The sequence below is a fragment of the Crassostrea angulata genome, chromosome 3 (assembly GCF_025612915.1).
Source record: "Crassostrea angulata isolate pt1a10 chromosome 3, ASM2561291v2, whole genome shotgun sequence".
In the NCBI taxonomy this organism is placed as follows: Eukaryota; Metazoa; Mollusca; class Bivalvia; order Ostreida; family Ostreidae; genus Magallana; species Magallana angulata.
In genome coordinates, this window is record NC_069113.1 from 45600032 (window position 1) to 45622693 (window position 22662).

The following is a 22662-nucleotide window of genomic DNA, read 5'->3' on the forward strand; positions in this document are numbered from 1 at the left end:
GGTGGGGCCACAATGGGGGGGTCGAAGTTTTACATAGGAATATATAGAATAAATCTTTAAAAATCTTCTTCTCAGAAACTAATCAGCCAGGAAAGCTGAAACTTGTGTGGAAGCATCCTCAGGTAGTGTAGATTCAAAGTTGTGAAAATCATAACCCCTGGGGTTAGGTTGGGGCCACAATGGGGGGTCGAAGTTTTACATAGGAATATATAGAGTAAATCTTTAAAAATCTTCTTCTCAGTAACTAATCAGCCAGGAATGCTGAAACTTGTGTGGAAGCATCCTCAGGTAGTGTAGATTCAAAGTTGTGAAAATCATGATCCCTGGGGGTAGGGTGAGGCCACATTGGGGGGGGGGGGTGTTAAAATTTTACATAGGAATATATAGAGTAAATCTTTAAAAATCTTCTTCTCAGAAACTAATTAGCCAGGAAAGCTGAAACTTGTAGGAAGTATCCTCAGGTAGTGTAGATTCAAAGTTGTGAAAATCATGACCCCTGGGGGTAGGGTGAGGCCACATGGGGGGGGGGGGGGTGTTAAAGTTTTACATAGGAATAAAGAGTAAATCTTTAAAAATCTTCTTCTCAGAAACTAATCAGCAAGATGATTCTTTTTAATTGTTAAGACTTTGGCTCCAGGACAATTCTTCGGCCTCACAAGAAGGTTCAGAGTTTGATGTAGCTAAATATCCCATATATAAACAATTGTAAAGGATCTTTTTGAGAACTGCAATACTCAACATGTGATATGACTATAAAATTGAAGCAGGCAGCTATTTTTTCAGTAGAATCATTTTGTATTACTGTTTTGGGTTATTGCCCTTGATTTATTGATTCTTGATTATTTTAATTAATGCATCCACTGTTAACCAATTAATGTGATGATTATTTTTATACAATAATAAATATTCAATGTATATAAGTTGTTCTGCATAAGTAGTTTTGGGTTAGGCTGGATTAGTTTGTTTATTTTTGATTTCCAATTTTTAGATACTATGAATTATTTTAGGCTGGCACATATATAGGGACAGTGTCTATTGCATTGCAACGAGTGGCTGTTTGGGGTTAAACTTGAACAGGTACGGAGAGATTGAGGGTGTTGACATCCCTGCACTTTCTAATTTTCGTGTTTTTCTAACCAACGATACAGAATGTGCCATTTCTGCCCTGTATCGCATTGATACAAGTGTGCGGTCATACCTGCTTGTATTGGTGGTGGTTGCGGCGGAGCACTAGTGTATGGTCATACCTGCTGGTGTTCTGGCCTTTCTAGTGCAAGTGTGCGGCACTCCCTGCGTTAGGTTGAGCTGTTGGCGCAAGTGTGAGGTCATCCCTGCTTGCGTTATCTCTGCTTGCATTAACGTTGGTACCTGTTGAGTTGCGTAGGTGTGCGGTCATCCCTGCCTGCATAACGTTGAGTCCCTATATATGTGCAGGAGCGGTGATTAAAGTCTGCTCTTGTAAATATTTTCAGCAATCAGGGCTATCCGAGTTCCAAGGGGGAAAAATGGATTTTATTTATACAGGATCTACATGTATTAATGTACATTGTCCAGATTGTATTATGACTCCATTAAGCTGACTTTATCATACCTATTGTTCCTCAGGTGAGCGATGTGGCCCATGGGCCTCTTGTTTTCTAAAGTATTTTTTTAACATCTACACACATATCTTAACCAAAATTCAAAACAAAATGTTGGGGTCTATATGCTCCTTTCGGTGCTACTGTGTATTTAATATGACCTTTCTGCACTGAAAGTGCAAATTGCACGTAAATCGCTTTTCTCTCTATACTTTTTTATCGAAATGAACCATGGTATCAAATACAAATTTACATTATTTAGAATTAATAAAATTAAAATTATCATAATGAAAAAGTTTGCAATTTCTTCACCTTATTGATATTTTGACCTTTTTGCACTGAAAAAATACTATTTTTATTCATAAACGATTCAACATGCAATTAAATAATTGAAAAGTCTCAAACTTTTTCTCAAATTATGACAGACTTGTCAAAAGAAACCTAAATATTTAGAAACTAAAACCAAAAGTATGTGGCTATAATGTAAATTTTGAGATATGGCATGAAATAAGCTAATTTAAGGGGAAAATTGGAGTTGATTTTTTCTTTACATTTATGAAATATCCCCTTAACATGCCAATATATGTCGATAGAAATATTGAAATATTGTTGAAATATGTTTTTTGAAACAACACAAAGATATCCCAATGCATAAACTATCTGAAAATTCGGTCTGCACGGAAAATAAGAAAGCTAAAATCACGGTACTCTAAAACAACTGAGTTATGAAAAATTTTCATTTTCTTCTTAAAAACCTTCCGCCACAAAATATAGTCCCTTACTACACTCTCTAAATATGGAGTTTTTTCTTCACTATTTTATTCAATATAGTTTATTTGGCATTGTAAAAAAGGAATTTACATGTAGAATTCATATATGACACAGAATTTCCAGACTAAAGGTGACCCAAAATGGCTACCCAAAATCAGAGGATCGAACCTCTTTAACACAAACAAATGAATTAGTTCCCTTTGTTTACATTTTTGTCAAGGGAGATAACTCCGCCAAACTTATTATTTTTAATGAAAAAAATATTTATCAAACCTGCATGAAATATTGCATATACGCTGATTATTGAGTGGAATAGAACTAAGAAATGAACATCACAGACAATATGATACTGTATTAATGATGTTTATGACATATTCATATTTGAGATTTGACTTAAGTCTGCTATGGAGGTAACTTAAGTTTTTTCTCAAATTGAGTAAAAAACATGACTAAGATTTTTTTGTGAAATGCAGAGATTTGAGTTTTCTCAAATTTGAGAAAAAACTCAAATATTTGAGAAAAAACTCAGACTTAAGTCTGAGATTTGACTTAAGTTTTTTTGTGAAATCGGAGCCAGGCCTAATAGTTTTGAGAAGAAGATGTTTAAAGATTTTCTCTATATATAAAAATTTATCCCCAATTGTGGCCCACCCTACTCCCAGGGACCATGATTTGAACAAACTTGAATCTACATTACCTGAGGATGGTTACACGCCAATTTGAGATTTCTTGGCCTAAAAGTTTTTGAGAAGAAGATTTTTAAAGATTTTCTCTATACATTCCTGTATAAAAATTTATCTTCCAATTGTGGCCCCACCCTACCCCCGGGGGACCATGATTTGAAATTTGAACAAACTTGAATCTACACTATCTGAGGATGCTTCCACTCAAGTTTAAGCTTTCCTGGCCTCATAGATTTTGAGAAGAAGATTTTTAAAGATTTTTCCTATTTATATTCCTATGTAAAACATGATCCCCCTATTTTTGCCCCACCCTACCCCCGGGGACCATGATTTGGACAAACGTGAATCAACACTACCTGAGGATGCTTCCACTTAAGTTTGAGCTTTCCTGGCCTCATATTTTTTGAGTAGAAGATTTTTTAAGATTGTCTCTATATATTCCTATGTAAAACTTGATCTCCCTCTTGTGGCCCCTCCCTACCCCCGGGGACCATGATTTGAAGAAACTTGAATCTACACTACCTGAGGATGCCTTCACACATGTTTAAGCTTTTCAGGCCGAATAATTTTTGAGAAGAAGATTTTTGAAAAATACTAACAAATTTTCAATAATTCTCAATTATCTCCCCTTTAAAAAGGGCGTGGCCCTTCATTTGCATAAACCTGAATCCCCTTCACCTAGTGGTGTTTTGTGCCAAATTTGATTGAAATCTGCCCAGTGGTTCTTGAGAAAAAGATGAAAATGTGAAAAGCTTACAACAACGACAGACAACGGAAAAATTGTAATCAGAAAAGCTCACTTGAGCCTTTGGCACAGGTGAGCTAAAAATTGATTATTGTTTCTGTTCATATAATAGAAAACTCGGTTTGCTGTCACATTGACTGCTTTTCACTGGTTTTATATGATAAAATGCAATAAAATGATCTCAATATTAATTATGAAAATATGTGCAGAAATTTTGAAAATCCACTAAAAACGATCATCACTAAAATATCATATTTTGTATTCAATACCAAAGTCCGATTTGTTATGACTTTTGTTGTTCAGGTAAACGATAGGGACACCAGGCTATTTAAAAAAAAAATTTTAAATCACACTAGGCCTAAATGCCCCTAGAACTTAATGTAATTAGATATCGGCTATTTGTTTTCTAAATTCATGTTTTCCACGGGATTCTAAGTAATGGTATATGAAATGATATCCCAACCAAACAAATATTATCGAATAATAGTTTAAGAATTGAACTTTGCTCGCTGTGATATATCGATCATGCCCCTGAAACACTAATATAACATAAGTTTAAAGAACAGAAAACACTCACCATTGTATTAATTACATTGACAATTTGTACTCATTTTGATATAAAACTTATAATAATAAATATTAGTTATTGGCATTATCATTACATGTACCTTTAACATTCATGCCTTTATTAAACTTTTCCTTAAGTTTGAGCGATTAGGTTATGGCCAATAATTTTTGTCGTATATTTCTCACTAACTAATAATCGCAGATAGTTGAAATTTACACACTCTTCGTTTATGATTTTTTTATGATGTCATTCCTTTTTTCTAGGAAATTTGATTAATGTCATTTACTTGTTAAGTTTCAAGTTTGGTTATTTTGTATATTCACGTCAGAGCGGGGGTATCACTTGTAAGTATTGGGTTATAGATATCTTATTTTTTTTAAAATAAAATACATGTATACCATTAACCTATGTAACCTTTCATTCAATGCTTACTAATTGGACTGATTATTGGCTATTCAGACTCCTTAAAGACCATGCGTATGAATTTTGTTTTTTACCCATAAAGCTTATATACATGTTAGATTGTTGCGTTAAGGAAAATGGGGTTATTTATATCAGTCTGAAAATTTTAATAACTTACAGATTTCAAAAGAAGAAATGGGTTACGAAAAACGATTAAAACTATGTTTAGAAAGATTTAATATATAGATTATAAATTAAAATTGCTTCAAAATTGATTATAAACTGGAAGAAAATAATTCTCTTTTACTATTTTGACCGCATTTTCGTGCAATTGCGAATCTTAATCTTAAGATACAAATTTAATACCTATTTCCAAAACAATTCATATCAAAAACAATCTAATTAAAATTAGATCTTTGATCCACTCCTATTAGATCGCTACACAAAGTTTGTGTAGCGATCTAATAGGAGCGGATCAAAGATCTACTTTTAATTAGAGTGTATTGAAAATAATAGAAAAAGAATAAGAACTAAAAAAGGTGATAAACTTGTTTATTTTGCAAACAATTTTATACGACGCCACCTACTGGTCCCATACAAGGTTTGCTTGGGTCGGCTTTGCTAACAGCTACCTGGTTGCATCCAACCTGTTTTATCTGACAGTTGTCTGGAATCCTATTAATAGTATTGCCAACGCTGAAACAGAAAGGCTTAATTAAGTATTTATAAAAATTTGTGTAAAATATACTTAAGGGACCTATACACAATTTGTTCTCAACATTTTCGTTTTTGTCCATTTTTAGTTATCAGAATAATAAATATGGGTATTTTTAATACTTCGTAAACATTCCAAGTCAAATTCCGAGTTATAAGCAAGATATGGAGCATGAGACTCTTTGTTTTGTTAACAACGGATCATGAAACTCTTTGTTTTGTTAACAACGGAACATGAGACTCTTTGTTTTGTTAACAACGGTGCATAGACTCTTTGTTTTGTTAACAACGGAACATGAGACTCTTTGTTTTGTAAACAACGGAACATGAGACTCTTTATTTTGTTAACAACGGTGCATAGACTCTTCGTTTTGTTAAGAACGGAACATGAGACTCTTCAGGTTGTTAGTGTTTAAATATGTTTTGTTTTGGTACATGTATAACTTTCAAATGCTGCTTTCTTTTGTTGAAAATATTATTTATTAAAATATTCATTTAGGTTATCTTGTTTGGCACGAGTTATTTTATCAAAAGCATTGTAATTAAATTACTTTAAATTACATTATACAAATATAGAACTGGAATAGAAGAAGTTTGTTTACAAAATAAATTTTTCTTGTAACTTGACTTCAAGCATTTAAAATTTAGTGAATCATTCAAAATAGTGATCAGGCTAAGTAAATAAATGATAACATGATGATCGAGTTTAGTGCGTTATCTTAAAGCTATAATTAAACCCTGGTGACAAGTGGCAATCTGTCAAATGATATTTCCCAAAATCCTCAACGTAAAAGCATCTGCGTTATCTGATACGATAACCAAATATCTCGGCAGAGACCTATAACTATCTCCGATCCTAAATCACAGCCCAAGGTTTTTTTTTTACGAACCTAAAATTTTTAAGGGCAAAACGGTTAAAACGGGATATGGGGCCTTGTCGTTTCACTTTGAGTAAATTTGGGGATCTTCATAGTTAAATGTATATATGGCGTATTTTTTCATGCCAAGAAATATCTGATTGACTTATTAATTTAAATATGTTATATAAAGATACATCTTTACAATAAATTACACAGTTTATTTAAATCGGGTTAAAAAGATTTAGAGATTAATAAATAATTTTTAAATTACTATGGAGTTCACAATAAATGCAGCATTTGAATAAACCCCGCTTTAAATCGGTCACGTGATACCACGCGCAGTCTATTACAACAACAATGGCGATGACGAGAAAAATAGGTATTCCGTTAAGTTTGACAGATTTGGCAATGAACGAAAAAAGAGACAGACGGACAAGGATAGGAACAAAGGGAAGGCTGTTATCGAACACCATGTAGATTGATAAAATAGGAATGACGCCGAATTAACATAAGTTTTAATCATTAGGTTTTTATGAGTTTTGCTAGTCAGGTTCGTACGTGCTCCATGTGTTCACGTCTTTACCTCATAAGTTTTAAACCACAAGTGGATTTTCGTTTAGAGGATTTTTAATAAAGAATTAATAAACACTCTCAGTTTGTGCATCCCTCAGGGAGAGGGTAACGTTATTCATTCATTTTACCGTGTCGTTGATGCTAAAATCGTGTTTCATCTTTATAACACATAATTAGCAATTTATATCGTTCTACATTAATGAATAACGGAATAATAATGCTTCGGGTATAATCAGATATAAGAGTTATCTAATTTAAGACATGAAAACGTGATTCTAATTTGTAAACAAACTGTTCTTCCATTGTGTTTTCGATACTCAGTTTTCCCGCACTCATGCGCAGTGGCGTTTCATATGGCGGATCATATTAATATTCATCAGACGTGTAGCAAAGTTTATATATATATATATATATATATATATATATATATATATATATATATATATATATATATATATATATATATATATATAAGAACTTGTTACGGGCTAAGGATTTGTGAAACGTCTAATTTTAAGAGGCATGATGCATATTTTTACTCAAACTCTTATAACAATTTTACTCTAACTACGCCACATATACCTTTGACTAAACACTCGTTAAAGTACAAATCTATCGCTTGTGGTTTTGGAAAAATAATGATAAGCATTTTCTATACGAAGAATAATTACTGTATGTACGTTCTCTGAGTTTTCAGTCAAAGGGTCATTTGTTGCCATACATTTTTATGACCAAATAGGTGAAAATATATTGTTTTAATATGCCAAATAATTGAAAATCTGCCCTACAAAAAAATAGAAAAAGTGCACATTTTTAAAAATATGTTCAAAAATATTACGGATAAATATTACCGATTCAGAATGCAGTCTATTTGGAAATTTTATCGTCAATAAACAAACACATCCAAAAGATCCCAAAAGTCTTATTAAAACTACCCCCACGCTCATCAGGGTCTGACATTAATAGAATGTCAACTTTAGACGACCTTTATTTCTGACCAGTGATGAAGGACTTTAAATGCTTTAAAAAATATTTTTGAATTCTTAAAAGGAAAAAAATATGTTATTCTTTTCTATGTAACTATGTAGCGCTGTTGAAAAGTTTTCATATAACAGATAAAACCATGTAAGTTATTAATCGGGGTATATTTTAATTGCATGCAAATTTAGCGGTCGTGTGGAGATAACCTACATGTATCAATACCCGTAAAACCCTTAAAAGTGTAAGAAGAAAGATGGTTTCAACCATACTGTAAAGCCGAGTGCGTTTATATGCCAATGCCTGAACATGAATTTTCAAATGGAAAAGTTAACATCGCTGTACCAGTAACCACTACATTTCAAGTTTTAACATAAGAAAGTCTTTATTGATATAATTAATAGCATATTATCAAAGAAAATATTGAGTAAATTTACTGAGTTAACAAATGATGTTTGTTTTTAAGTAAGTACATGTTCTCACCCGCAACAATTTAACTGATATGCATCATCAGAACACGTGCATTTGAAACAGTTTGGAGCCGTTTCACTGAAGTAAGTTCTGCCCTTGGTTAGTATCATGTTCCCGAATGTACAATAATACCCTACAAATAAGAACGACGAACACACCATATAAAATGTTAATAAATGCATCTTGAACGGCAACTGACCATGTATCAAATTAGAAGAAAAATTAATAAGATTTTAACACTCAGATATTTATAAAAGAAATTGATTCACTGAATTTATTGTACAATTTTATTCAATAAATTACCAAAGAGCTTTAAATATGATATCAAAGTAAAGAAAAATATTAAGTTAACAAAAATTAAATTTTTGAGCCAAATGTTAATTTACGCTTATGATTTTTTATCTATCATCCTATAGAAACTTAATCTCAGCTAAAAACTGTAAACAAAAAAATCTACATGTAAATAATGTTCTAAATTACTATCAATTTAATTTGTTCCCAATGTACTTACCATTTCCTGTCCTCTCAGACCAGCATGACGCTTCAGAGTAAACAAAAAGAACACAGAAAATGGTGACAAAGATTGTTAAGCGTTCCATCTCAGCTGAACTTGTTAGAAACAACATGAATAAATCCGGCCACGGTTTTATACTTACATGTGTTCCACGTCGGCCAAAATCACGTGAACTTTAAAAATTACAGAAAATTGCCAGAATTCCATAATTTGATAGACTGAGTAGAAAATTACTCGCAATTTATATCGCATTGAACATATGTGTGGATTGGCAAATTTCAGGCACGTAGCAACAATTTTGAAAGTGTTTATGTGTGATGGGGGGGGGGGGGGGCTCATCGAAAATTTGATTATTTAAACAAACATGAATCTTCCATATATGAGGGTGCTTTCACACAAGGAACAGCTTTTCTGACCGATCGGTTTCTGAGAAAAAGATTTTGAAAGATTTTTCTCTATCTATTCTGATGTGAAAATTTGACCTACCCCCCCCCCCCCCCTCATTATGGCCCACCCTACCCCTGGGGATCATGATTTTATCAAACTTGAATCAACCCTAACTGAGGATGGTTTTATACAAGTTTCAGTATTTCTTGTCGATCAGTCTCTGAGAAGAAGATTTTTAAAGATTTTTCTCTATATTTTTCTATGTAGAAATTCGAACCCTCCCATTTTGGCCCCATCCTACCACAAAGCACCATGATTTGAACAAACTTTAATCTACCTTCCACACAAGTAATAGCTTTCCTGGCTGAATAGTTTCTGAGAAGAAAATTTTTAAAGGTTATTTCTTTATATTCCTTTGTAAAAATTGAACCCTCCCCCCTTCCCATTGAACCCCATCCAAAGCCCGGGGATCATGATTTGAATAAACTTCACTCTACACTATCTGATAATGCTTCAACACAAGTAACAGCTTTTTGGCTGATCAGTTTCTTGGATAAAGATTTGTCTTTATATATTGCTATGTAATAAGTCCCAATTGTTGCCCCACCCAAACCCTGGGGATCATGATCTGAATAAACTTAAATCTAAAATACCTGAGGATGCTTTCACATAAGTTAAAGCTTTTCTGGCTGATCAGATTCAGAGAAAAAGATTTTTTAAGATCAGATTCAGAGAAAAAGATTTTTAAAAGATTTACTATATATATTCCAATGTAAAAATTCGTCCAACAATTGTGGCCCCACCCTAACCCTGGGGATCATGATCTGAATAAACTTAAATCTAAAATACCTGAGGATGCTTTCACATAAGTTAAAGCTTTTCTGGCTGATCAGATTCAGAGAAAAAGATTTTTTAAGATTTACTATACCGGTATATATTCCTATGTAAAAAGTTCGACCCTCAATTGTGGCCCCACCCTACCCCCGAGGATGATTTGATTTGAACACATTTGAATTTACCTTAACTTAGGTAGCTTCCACACAAGTTTCAGCTTTTCTGACTGATCAGTTTCAGAGAAGAAGATTTTTAAAGATTTACTCTATATATTCCTATGTAAGAATTTGTCCTCTAATTGTTGCCCCATTCTACCCCTGGGAATTATGATTTAAACATTCTTAAATCTTTATACCTGAGGATGCTTCAACACAAGTTTCAGCTTCTCTGGCCAAACGGTTTTTGGAAAGAATATTTTTGAAAATACTTAAAAATTTTACATGATTTTTTAATTATCTTCCATTGAAAAAGGGCGTTACCCTTTATTTTTGAATTCCCTTTACCTAAGGATGCTTTCTGCTAAGTTTGATTTAAATCGGTCCAGTGGTTCTAGAGAAAAAAGTCGAAAATGTAAAACGTTTACGGACAGACAGAGACGCCGGACAAAAAGTGATTAAAAATGCAATTTCAGCCTGATTACGATTTGTAATCAGAATTTTTGTTAATTAAACTTACATTTTTAGAAAACGTTTTTGATTATGCACAATAGTCACACTGAATAGAGGGATTACGAAGCTGCATTAATTTGTTGGTGACTTATTTGCACTAAAAATAGACAATTTGTGTAACAGTAACAATTTGATTTGAAATAAAAGCGCTTTGAATATCAAGAATTTTATCAGATTAATCCAGTTTGCTTGATATGTATTCAGTATCATTTTGACATAACAAAACAAGGGGGTCAGTGATGTCAAATTTTAGATGTATGGCTTCAAAGGTAAAATTCTCGCAAAAATTGGCTTTAAAATATTCAGACCATTTCTAAACGACTATCACTCTTTCAAGATTTAACTTTGTACATGTCAAATAGAACCTATAGATATTACAAACCTTTCAAATATTAAAAACGTGAATACTAAAAAGAAAAGTATATTGAAAATTCATTGAACTGCTTGTTTCTGCCTTTTTTGTTTTTAAAAAAAACATTCCGCACGAAAAAATAATTTTCCCGAAAACTTGTTTGTTTCTCGAATTCAGATATATTTTCTTTATGAATGTTGTGTAAATATGAAATATTAATCTTTCTGTTACGATAAAATGAATAAAATCATTTTCTCTTAAAAAAAATAATGATTATCTGCGCAATGATATCAAATTGAGTGAGATACCTTAATTATGTTTGGCAAAATATTGCATATATAGTACCCATTCACTTTGGATAGGTAGTGTGTATCAATTCTGGGTTAACAAATGGGTTATTGTTTCTGTTTTCAATTAATAGAAAACTCAGTTTGCTGTCACATTGACTGCTTTCTCTTCCTTTATATGATAAACTGCAATTAAAGTGGTATAAGTGTTAAAAAAATATATATATGCAGAAATTTTGAAAATCTACTATTTTGTATTTGATACAAAAATCCGATTTGTTATGACTTGTTGTTCAGGTGAGCGATAGGGACCTCGGGCTGTTCGATTTGTTACTTTTTTGTTCAGGTGAGCGATAGGGAATCCAGGCTGTTAAAAGGGTTTTTTTTAAATCACACTAGTCCTAAATGCCACTAGAACTAAATGTCATTAGATATCGGCATTTCGTTTTCAAATTCATACTTTCCACGGGATTTTAAGTTATTGGTACGTGAAATAATATCCCAACCAAACAAAACAAGCATTCTGATAGTATTGCATAAGCAATACACGTCCCCTACCGGTTTGTGGAAATTGTGAAAAAAATGTTCTGTTATGCAGAATGTCGAACCCGAACATAAAAAAATTGTAATATAAAAAATTAATTTTCTCGAATATGTGTCAACCAGACGCTACAAAAGTGTAAACTTGATCTGTAGTTTGACATTTTGAAGCTGTTCAGCAAATTTCAGAAATAATGCTTTTTAAAAATGCAGACTTTACTGGTAAATTCTATAGGCAAAATACTAAAAGAACTCAAGATTCCATGTACAGATTCAACTGACGTTGCAAACGTCAAACTATGACGTCATTGATGATGCACGATGTAAGCATGAATACACAGTATAAAATTACTAGATAAAACATGTTAAAGTTCAGTTTATATGCATTTCTTCCTCAAATATTTAATAAAATGATGATTTTGTAAATAATCACAAACAATTCTTTATCATAATTAATTAAATTCTGCTATTTCAATAAAAAGAAAGCAAATAATTACCCTAAAATAAAGTGGTCAGTTTTATTTCATGTTACTGAAATTTTCAAAATTTGTAAAATACACATTGGCCACACTTGAGTACCTCTACGAAATTTTGCAGGCAGAAGCATTTATGCAATATCTCTCAGTTTTAAAAGTTTCAAAGAGGAACTCAAGTGTGGCCACATTCAAATTTGGGAAATACTGCGGTAAAATCTACAATTTTCAGCTATTTTTAACGATAATAGTATGTTTGATGATGCGCATGTGCTAAACGGTAGGGCCGAAGTGAAAAAATTGCATATGCATAGAAGCAGAATATTGTGCCCTACATTATAAGTAATTACATTTTGTATTGTTTCAAACTTGAGTTTTGTGAAAAATTAAGGCACGTTTTGATGCTTTGTGGCTCTAGCTCTTTCATATTATTCCTTAAACGCATAAAGAAAAAAAGTGTGGAAAAATGAAGTGGGACAGACAGACGGACCGACAGACGGACGCAGAGGAAAGCTATAGTCCCCTCCGGTGAAAACCGGTAGGGGACTAATAAATCGAATAATAGTTTATGAACTGAACTTTTCTCGCTGTCATATATCGATCATTCCCCATCTAATAAAACATAAATGTAAAGAACAGAAAACACTAACCGTTGTATTAATTACATTGAAGAATTTAGTCGTTCACAATTTTTTTTTAAAGATAATATTTTGATATAAAATTTTAAATAAATATTAGTTATTGGCGCTATCATTCCATGTACCTTTAATTAAATAAAGTCCATGCCTTTATTCAAATTTTCCTTTGAGCGATAAGGTTGTGGCCAATAAGAAAAGTGTTTTGATAAACATTTATGTTTACGAACGCCCCCTTTTTTTACCTGTACAAACTTCAAAATGATGCCGCTTGTCAATCAAGTTTGAAACAAAAGGACCCAGTTTGATTGACGTGATCTGGCCAGGTCCGTGGATTTATGTTTACTAGCGATTAGCAACGTTATCGTAGATGTCTTCCGTCATGTATTAAAAGGGAGAATTAAAAATTGAATTTATAAGCATTTCCAGTATTAAAATTGATAATGAAAAATAATTATTCAGTGATTGAAAATACGCACAATTTATATTTGAATTATTTTGAATGTATGTGACCTGATAATTTTGCAAAGATGCATGAGCAGCTCCAAAACATAAAATTTTCTTAATTAAACAAACTTATTTGCTACTAAAGCTGTATTTACAGGTAAGTCACTGATTTGGAACTTGGTGCATGAAAACGTCACTCCATGGGAAACGAATTCCATTACAACTTGTCGTTGTGTGAGGGCTGTCTTTATGTTCCACATCCCTACTGATAGTACGGTTTTCTTATACGATTATAATTGTTAAAATTAACTTTTTAAACAATGCCAAATGCTAAACACAACGTACGGAGTTATATCTTTATAGCAGAATTAATTAATTGCATTTTGTCAATTGTGCTTTACAAACGTGTGCATAGAGAACATTTAGAAGACATATAACATTTCCGTATAAAACCGCTTCTCGTGGTCATTTGAACAATAAAATATTTAGGTAGACAGCAAGCCCCGAAGGCTTTCACATCTCTACGTAACCTTTCATACAATACTAACTTAATGGACTGATTATTCGCTATCTATATTCCTTAAAGATCATGCGTATGAATTTTGTTTTTTACCCATAAAGCTTATTTACATGTTAGATTGTTGCGTCAAGAAAAATAGGGCTATTTATATCAAGCTGAAAAGATCAATATTAAAACAATGTTTAGAAAGATTTAATATATAAAATAAAAATTAAAATGGCATCATATATAATGGATTATAAACTAGGAAGTACAGCGAATCTTATCAAAAAACCGACTTGAAAAAAATTCCGATCGTGTTCGGTATTTTTGTACTACTCATGAATGTTTAAACTTACAGAAAATTACAGAGTTCTCCATGAAATAAATATAATTTTTCATTAAAATCAATAATTACGTATAACCTAACACATATTTACATCGCAACGTGTTACGGGGTTCAGCTTTCTATACTATTACGCATGCGTATTTACTGTAAACAAAACACATGCAGGGCTCGCGAAGATTCTCCTGGACATGTTTGTTGATAAAAATATGTCTTTTCTACTTCTCCCAGGTAATAATTGTTCAAAGGTTTTAAAATAACCACAATTATTATTTTGTAAGCTTGTATTTTACGTGTTTATCATAGGAGATACTACAACCTAAATTCATTTTTGTAAATGATTCCCCTTGAGGGGTTATTTGACATATTTATGTCTGTTCATTTTAAAATGAACCGAAATTGGTAAACCATTTATAAATTATCGAGTAGTCAGGATGTGTTCCGTTTAGAGAGTCCCTTTAACCTCGTATACCATGATGACCGTAGTTGGACGAAGATCTTGTAGTTTTTAGCACGTGTTAATTACTGTCAATCAAAGTCCACGTGGTACAAATAAACAATATAAGATAATTCCGGTTTCTACGACCCGGAAGCTCAATATTACGTTATTAAGTATGTGAAAGGGATTTTTGTGTATTTCAACTATTAAAATCAACGTTAATTCTTATTTCCTAACGATACAATAGGTAAATCTGAAGTGTTTTCAGCTGTACTGTCTCTTTAAGATGCAATTTATTACTAATTCCACAAAAAGTTCACATTAAAAATAACAGGCAAAAGATAAAAACCAGAAGTTGATTGACTTGTTTATTTTGCAAACAATTTTATACGACACCACCTACTGGACCATTACAAGGTTTGCTTCGGTCGGCTTTGCTAACAGCTTCCTGGTTGCATCCAACCTGTTTTATCTCACAGTCGTCTGGAATCATGGTGATAGTATTCCCAAGGCTGAAATACAAAGGATTAAGTAAATATTTGTGTAAATTTATTAAAGGGACCTATACACAATTTGTTTTCAACATTATTATTTTTTTATTGGAAAACCCGGTTAAAAATGTTCAAACATTATTAAAGATAAATATTACCGATTCAGAATGTGGTCTATTAAGGTTACCCAAAAGTCTTATTAAAACCATCCCCCTATGCTCATCGGGGTCTGACATGTATTTATAGAAGGTCAACTGACCAGTGGGAAAGGGCTTTGAATGCTTTAGAAAATATATGAATTCTTCAATAAAAGATAGAAAATAAGTTCATCATTCTTTTCTATGTAACTTTCGCTTTTGAAGAGTTACAAATGAGAACATAACAGATAAAAACATGTATGTGTCAGATTAATCGGGGTATATTTTAATTCCATGCAAATGAAGCGGTCGTGTGGAGATGACCTACACGTATCATTACCTCTCCAATGCTTGAACATAAATTTTAAAATGTAAAAGTTAACACCCTGCAGAGTTGTACCCGTAACTAGTACAATTTAAGTTTTAAAAGGCGAAAAACATGACAGTCTTTATTGATATAATATATAGCATATTAACAAAGAAAATATTAATTTAATTTACTAAGTTAACTAATGTTGTTTTAAGGTAAGTACATGTACTCACCTGCAACAGTTTAACCTATATGCATCTTCAGAACACGTGCATTTGTGACAGTATGGAGCCGTTGCATTAAAGTAACTTTCGCCCTTGTGCAGAAACATGTTCCCATATGTACAATAGTACCCTACAAATAAGAACAAAAAATACACCATCTGAAATGTTAATTAATACTACTCAAAACAGGAACGGCATATGACCATGTATCAAATCAGAAGAAAAATTGATAACATTTCAAAGCTCAAAGATTCAATAATAATCGGTTACTGGATTTATTGAACAATTTTATTTAAACAATTATGGAAGAACTTTTAATATTATATCAATGTTTAAAAATTTAATTTTGAGGCCAATGGTTGATATACGCTTATGATTTTATATCTATCATCCTATTGAAACTTAATCCCAGCTAAAAACTGTAACCAAAAAAATTTACAGGTAATTAATGTTCTTAATTACTATTAATTGTTCCCAATGTACTTACCATTTCCTCTCCTCTCAGACCAACATGACGCTTCAGAGTAAACAAAAAGAACACAGAAAATGGAGACAAAGATTGTTAAACGCCCCATCTCAACTTGTTTCAAACAACTTGAATAAATCCGGCCACAGTTTTATACTGCGTTTCACGTCGGTTAAAATCACGTGCACTTTAAAAATTACAGAAAATTGCCAGAATTCTACATTATAATAGAATTTGTAAAAGATAACTTGTAATTTATTATTTATTTTGTAATGAACATATCTAGTGACGGGTCAAATTTCAGGCACGCACGTAGCATCGGTTTTGAATGAGGGGGGGGGGGGGGGGGGAGAGCTCATCCGAAATTTCGTGGCAAGCCATAGAAAAGAGCAGACCGCATATAATCATAATTTTAATCCGGGCAAAAATGGTGGGTATATTTATAACAATATCACTGTTGATTTCCTAATTTTTACTTTATTTTATTACATATACCCGAAATAGTGGAAGGGGAAACTACATGATAATTAAAGTTTGTCTGTGTAAATATAAGAAAAATGTTCCCTACATGTATTACCCTCCCTCCCTGGTACGTGCATGAAATGGGCTGTTTATCGAGCAGCATGTTCAGAAACACCCATTGCAGTAATTATCCGCCAAATGTTGAGGATTACTCAAAGCCAAATAAGTAATCAAAATTCAATTATAAACTAATGAAATACAAAGTTTATAATTTCTAACCTTTTATCGTTTACATAAGAGATAAATATCATCCTAAATTGTTTATTCGAGCAGTTGCTGAATTGCGAAATTCGGCTTTACGCCTTTGTAAGGAGTTATAAGGACAAACCAATACGTGTACATGATAGCTGATTCAGAACCCATGAAATGCATTCTGAAAACTTTTAAATCCAACTAAAAGACAATATTTTATTTGGTCAAATGTCTACCCAAAATTTTTACAATTTTAAAAAAGGATCGTATAAAAACCACATCTTCAAAAATCATGATACAGAGAGTGTATTTTACTTTAACCTTGATATTAGTTTTTATAACCCATTACCTCTTTGTTTATTACGTCACCTAATTGAGCTAATTCCTGCAATTTTGCAATCAAATAAAATTGTAATTTTTCCTCAATAATTTGCATTTGGTAGCATTAAGTGCAGGTCTTCTCAAAAACAATTTAAGCATGTAGGTTATACGTTTTTGATCATATACACAAGGTACTTGAACAAGCTTGCGCTTGATGTTTCCAAGTCAGAAAACCATAGGAAAACACCCATATTTTGCCACAAAAAAATTATTTATTTAAATAAAATAATCCTTATGACGTCATTTATACTTTATGAAGTCAATTTGGTGATTAAACATTTTGTACACTTATTTTCAATATAAATTCAACTATCTTTCACTTTTTGTGAAACACCTAAATATTATGGGACGAGAAATTTATTCCATAACAGGATCAACGAACATAACCTATTAAAATATTCAATTTTAGACGCAAGAAATAAATTTGAACATTAGTGAGAAAGTAAATTATTTTGTCAATGTTTACGCTAGCTGCAGGACTGTAGCTCCCGGTCTGAAAAAATTCGGATGGACGACCTGGGAGCTACAGTGCCTCCCATAGTAAAAAACTGCAATTTACGGCGCACAAAAAATTGCGCTAGTTTTGGACTTATTAACCTTATTTTCACACAAATTCTGTAAAAATAATTAGTACCATTAAATTCTTCAGCAAATTTACTACTGATATCATCACTTTACTTGCCTCAGATTTTTTCTTAAACATGATAACCGACCTCGGAAAAAGAAGTATGTTAATTTACGTCGAGATCGAGAGTCGCCATTTTTAAATGTAAACAAACTTGCACCACTTTAGTTTACAGGGCTGTTGATGGTGTTTAAAAGACTATCAGAAGCAAGTGAAGTGACGACATCTGTAGTAAAATGTCCGAGGAATTTTTTGGGATCGAAGATTTGTACAGAATGTGTTCGTAAATGTGATTAATCAGTCCAAAACTAGCGCATTTTTTTGTGCGCCGTAAATTGCAGTTTTTTACTATGGGAGGCACTGTAGCTCCCAGGTCGTCCATCCGAATTTTTTCAGACCGGGAGCTACAGTCCTGCAGCTATGTTTACGCTTACGCTAAATATTTTCGATAGTTTCCCTTCTTAACAATGATAATCAAAGATAACATGAATAAATAAATACTTTTTTATTATTAGTACATATTTTCCTTTTTAATTCCCATCTTAAAATCTTACATTTTTAAAGTTAATTCAAAGTCTAATGAAACGATGTCTTGAAAAAATTCTTTTTGGCATTTCATGCAAAATTCAGGCACCAACTGTCGGTCTAGAAACATCACTCGATAAGAAAAAAGAACATGCGGATTACTGTGTGTGTGTGGGGGGGGGGGGGGGGTAATTTGCTATCAAAGGAAACTCCATCTGACCAAAGATTGACAGAAAAAAAAAATAACAAGATCTTTCTTAATGATTTGGAGAATGCTTTTGAAAGTTCTATTTCGTCGGGATTTTGAGGCTTCCCTGTGTTACATATATAAGATTATGGTCATGGCACATACATCATTCTAAGATAAAAAAAAATAACAAGATCTTTCTTAATGATTTGGAGAATGCTTTTGAAAGTTCTATTTCGTCGGGATTTTGAGGCTTCCCTGTGTTACATATATAAGATTATGGTCATGGCACATACATCATTCTAAGATAAATAACAATCATAAAATACACTTTTTAAGCTTTATATATCAATTTTTTAAACAATAAATTATCATATTAAAAGTCGCGCCCTCCATGTCGACATGCCGCAATGTTAATCTAAACTTATATCCAATCTGTTTCTTTTTTTTTTCTTTTTTTTTTACCATTTTCAAATTTAAAAATTTTTAAAAAATCAAAATATGCTTTTAGATATGCATGTATCACCTTAAAACAAGAGGATATATTTTCCTACGCATTGTAGAAATACAACTCAATAGGAAACCTAATTAAACCAATTTGAGAAATAAAAATTTAAAACAAGGGCACCGCCAAGCAGATCATTCCTTCGCGATATGACTTAAGGTAGTACGAAACACCCCTGAAATTATTTATTTGAAATATTTTCTCAAATACACAAAATAATGACTTAATATTATGTAAAAAATAATTTTAGTCCATTATCTTAAGGTCAGACGACACGTTCCTCGGGAATCTCTTTTGTATCTCCTCGTAATAAAGAGTTCCAATAAAAAATATTTATTTTATAATTCCTTTAAAAATGATCAAAATTTATCTGGATTTGGTTGTATGTCTGGATGGTCGAGTGGTTAGAACCGTGGCCGCTCACTGCCAGAAGCGTATAGGTTCTAGATGTCGTGAGTTCAAAGCCCCGCCCCGGCGGTGTTATCCGTACAATGAGGGTACCCTATATGCAATACTTTGCCAAAAATGACTAAGTTCAAAAGCTGGTGTTTTTTTCATAAATTAACAGAACACAATATTCCCTTCCTGGTTGCAGATTGCTTCACTAGACTCTGCAAGGCCATGTTCCCTGACAGCAAGATTGCCTCCAAGTTTTCCTGTAGTCGCACCAAGACAACACAGGATGTCAAGCGTTTTCCTCCTCCATCCTTGCATCAAGAAGTCGTGGAACATCTGAAGAATAACCCTTTCTCCCTAGCCATTGATGAGAGCAATGACAGATATTGTGACAAGTCCTTGGCCATACGTATTGTGAGATATTTTACAGACAGATCACAAACCAGTTTCCTTGCCATGCCCATCTGTAACATCGGCACTGCGGCAAACATCTTTGAGCATATTCAACAGGTGTTCATCGACAACAACATCCCATGGTCCAACCTCATCTTTTTCATGTCCGACAACTGTAGTGTGATGACTGGCAAGAACAACTCAGTGGTCACTAGGATTAAGGAGAAGACTCCCTCTGTGTTCGACTTTGGTTGTGTTTGCCACCTGGCAAATTTTTGTGCAGTCGCTGGAGTGAAGGCCAAGGCCCTGGCCCTACTTATAGAAGACCTCCTCGTTGAAGTGTTTTTTCATTTCCACCACAGTTCTAACAGGAAAGAAAAATACAAGGAGTTTCTAGAATTCACAGACACAGAGCCCATCAAGATCCTGAAACACTGCAGCACCAGATGGCTTAGCTTGGAGAAGTGTGTGAATCGTTTGCTGCATCACTGGCCAGCCCTCCAGAGCTATTTCAACTCGCATGAAGATGTGGAGAAACCTGGACGAGTGAAACGCTGTGCCTCCTATCTCAGCAACCCAGAGATGCGCCTATACTTTAACTTCATCCTCCAGCCCCTGAATGACTTCAATACCATGTTCCAGGCAGATGAATCCAGGATTGGTTACCTGAAGGATGAAATCACTATCCTTTTAAGAAAATTCATGGGGAAGTTTGTGAAAGCTAAAGTCATTCAATCTGCGGAGGACCTTACAGATGTTCCCTTCAAGGACTCTGAGTGTCAGCTTCATGACAACATCATCGCCATTGGAGTGACAACCAGAGCCTACATGGTAGACCATGCTGATGATATCCCTCCATCAGCATTGAGCAGATTCTTCACATCCATCAGGAAGTTCTTTGAGTCAGTGACCGCCAAGATGCTGGCAAAGTTTCCCTCTAAGGATCCTGTGATTTCAAGCCTGAGGTTCCTTAACCCCACAACTCGAGGATGCTTGCAGCCATCTATTTTGACAGACCTGACCAGACGGTTTCCTTCCTTAATACCTAAGGACCAGTGGGACCAATTAGAAGCAGAGTTCTTGGACTTCCAAACCATTCCTTCCATGGAGCTTCCCAACTTTTCTGAGGAAACCAGGACTGACATCTTCTGGGGTGAAGTTATTGCCATGAAGAACAGAATCACCAACACTCCAAGGTTCCCACTGATGGCTAAGATTGTGAGGGCAGTGATGACCATTCCTAGCTCCAATGCTGAGTGTGAGAGGATCTTTTCCATGATGAAGAAGATACATACAGACACAAGATCAAACCTGGACAATTCCACACTTTGTGCATTATTAACTGTGAAAGTGAACAATACCCAGAAATGTCACTCCTTCAAGCCATCAAAGGACATTTTAAAAACTGCAAAGAAGGCCTGTGTTGGTTACAACATTAGCTGTTCATCTTCTCAGTGATTGATTTTGTTAATGTCCTTATGTGTTATGACAATGTTTATATGTTCATTGATGACTTCAATGATAAATAAATTTATTTTTTTTGAAATTGTTGTTGCTTTTTTAGATTATAAGAAAGTAAAATACAATTTATGAAAAAAGGTATAATATTCGATACATAGTGCATTACAACTCATACTTTAGTAAAAATGGAAATTACATTTTCGCGACTGAATGTCGCGAATTTGTTGACATGAAAAATGTCGTTCGCGAAAAATGCCCCATGAAGATTTTCAAAAGTTGGCATGTATGAATTATTGGAAATCAAAATCCTAGCAATATGCACATTTCTAATATATATACAATTAGTCTGCAAAAGAACAACTTCCTATCTTGGAAACTGTAGGATGTGTTATCCGCACAATGAGGGTACCCTATATGCAATATTTTGCCAAGAAATGACTAAGTTCAAAAGCTGGTATTTTTTTCATAAATTATTGGAAATCAAAATCCTAGCAATATGCACACCTCTGATATATGTACAATTGATTTGCAAAAGAACAACTTCCTTCCTAGAAAACTGTAGGAGGAGTTATCCGTACAATGAGGATACCCTATATGCAATATTTTGCCAAAAAATGACTAAGTTCAAAAGCTGGTATTTTTTTTTCATAAATTATCTGAAATAAAAATTCTAGCACTATGCACACCTCCAATATACATGTATGTACAATTGATCTGCAAAAGAACAACTTCCTACCTTGAAAACTGTAGAAGGAGTTATCCGAACAGTGAGGGTACCCTTTTGGCAGCCGCCCGCCCGCCCGCCCGCCATTTTCACCATTTTAATAACCGGATTTTTCCGATAGAAACACCCGGTTAAAAATTGATAATATGTACAATCGTCTTGACATCGATAATACTGTAAATCCCGTTATAGTACGGAGGTGTCTTTAATTACTGAGTCTTTTATCACCACTGTTCCTCTTCAAATTTCCACAGCGAAAAGAAAGCAAGCATGAAGATATTTAGAGAAACTATTTTGAATGAGGCTGTATTTAAATATGAGCAAACCAACCTTCCATCCCCATCCCAAGGGGAAGAC

General features: G+C 33.4%; 3 protein-coding genes across 3 annotated transcripts; 1 reads left to right on the forward strand and 2 right to left on the reverse strand.

Moving 5' to 3' along the window:
• Nucleotides 1-5282: 5282 nt before the first annotated feature.
• On the reverse strand, nt 5283-9005 carry LOC128178588 (uncharacterized). The gene is made up of 3 exons (XM_052845841.1): nt 8857-9005; nt 8358-8478; nt 5283-5445 (listed from the first exon to the last, which is right to left on the reverse strand). Exons 1-3 carry the CDS (start codon nt 8969-8971, stop codon nt 5319-5321), a joined length of 363 nt encoding a protein of 120 aa, XP_052701801.1. The 5' UTR covers nt 8972-9005; the 3' UTR covers nt 5283-5318.
• Nucleotides 9006-15127: 6122 nt separating this feature from the next.
• LOC128175394 (uncharacterized) lies at nt 15128-16544 on the reverse strand. The gene is made up of 3 exons (XM_052840986.1): nt 16416-16544; nt 15938-16058; nt 15128-15278 (listed from the first exon to the last, which is right to left on the reverse strand). Exons 1-3 carry the CDS (start codon nt 16501-16503, stop codon nt 15152-15154), a joined length of 336 nt encoding a protein of 111 aa, XP_052696946.1. The 5' UTR covers nt 16504-16544; the 3' UTR covers nt 15128-15151.
• A 3408-nt stretch (nt 16545-19952) lies between these two features.
• On the forward strand, nt 19953-21578 carry LOC128176921 (uncharacterized). The gene has a single exon (XM_052843441.1). It carries the CDS (start codon nt 19953-19955, stop codon nt 21576-21578), a length of 1626 nt encoding a protein of 541 aa, XP_052699401.1.
• The last annotated feature ends 1084 nt before the right edge of the window (nt 21579-22662 follow it).

Coding starts and splice junctions, on each gene's coding strand:
- LOC128178588 (XM_052845841.1), bottom strand. CDS start 8,971: ATGTTGTTTCTAACAAGTTCAGCTGAGATGGAACGCTTAACAATCTTT. Junction 8,479..8,856: donor GTCTGAGAGGACAGGAAATG/GTAAGTACATTG, acceptor TCTTATTTGTAG/GGTATTATTGTACATTCGGG. Junction 5,446..8,357: donor TATCAGTTAAATTGTTGCGG/GTGAGAACATGT, acceptor TTTCTGTTTCAG/CGTTGGCAATACTATTAATA.
- LOC128175394 (XM_052840986.1), bottom strand. CDS start 16,503: ATGGGGCGTTTAACAATCTTTGTCTCCATTTTCTGTGTTCTTTTTGTT. Junction 16,059..16,415: donor GTCTGAGAGGAGAGGAAATG/GTAAGTACATTG, acceptor TCTTATTTGTAG/GGTACTATTGTACATATGGG. Junction 15,279..15,937: donor TATAGGTTAAACTGTTGCAG/GTGAGTACATGT, acceptor TTTGTATTTCAG/CCTTGGGAATACTATCACCA.
- LOC128176921 (XM_052843441.1), top strand. CDS start 19,953: ATGTTCCCTGACAGCAAGATTGCCTCCAAGTTTTCCTGTAGTCGCACC.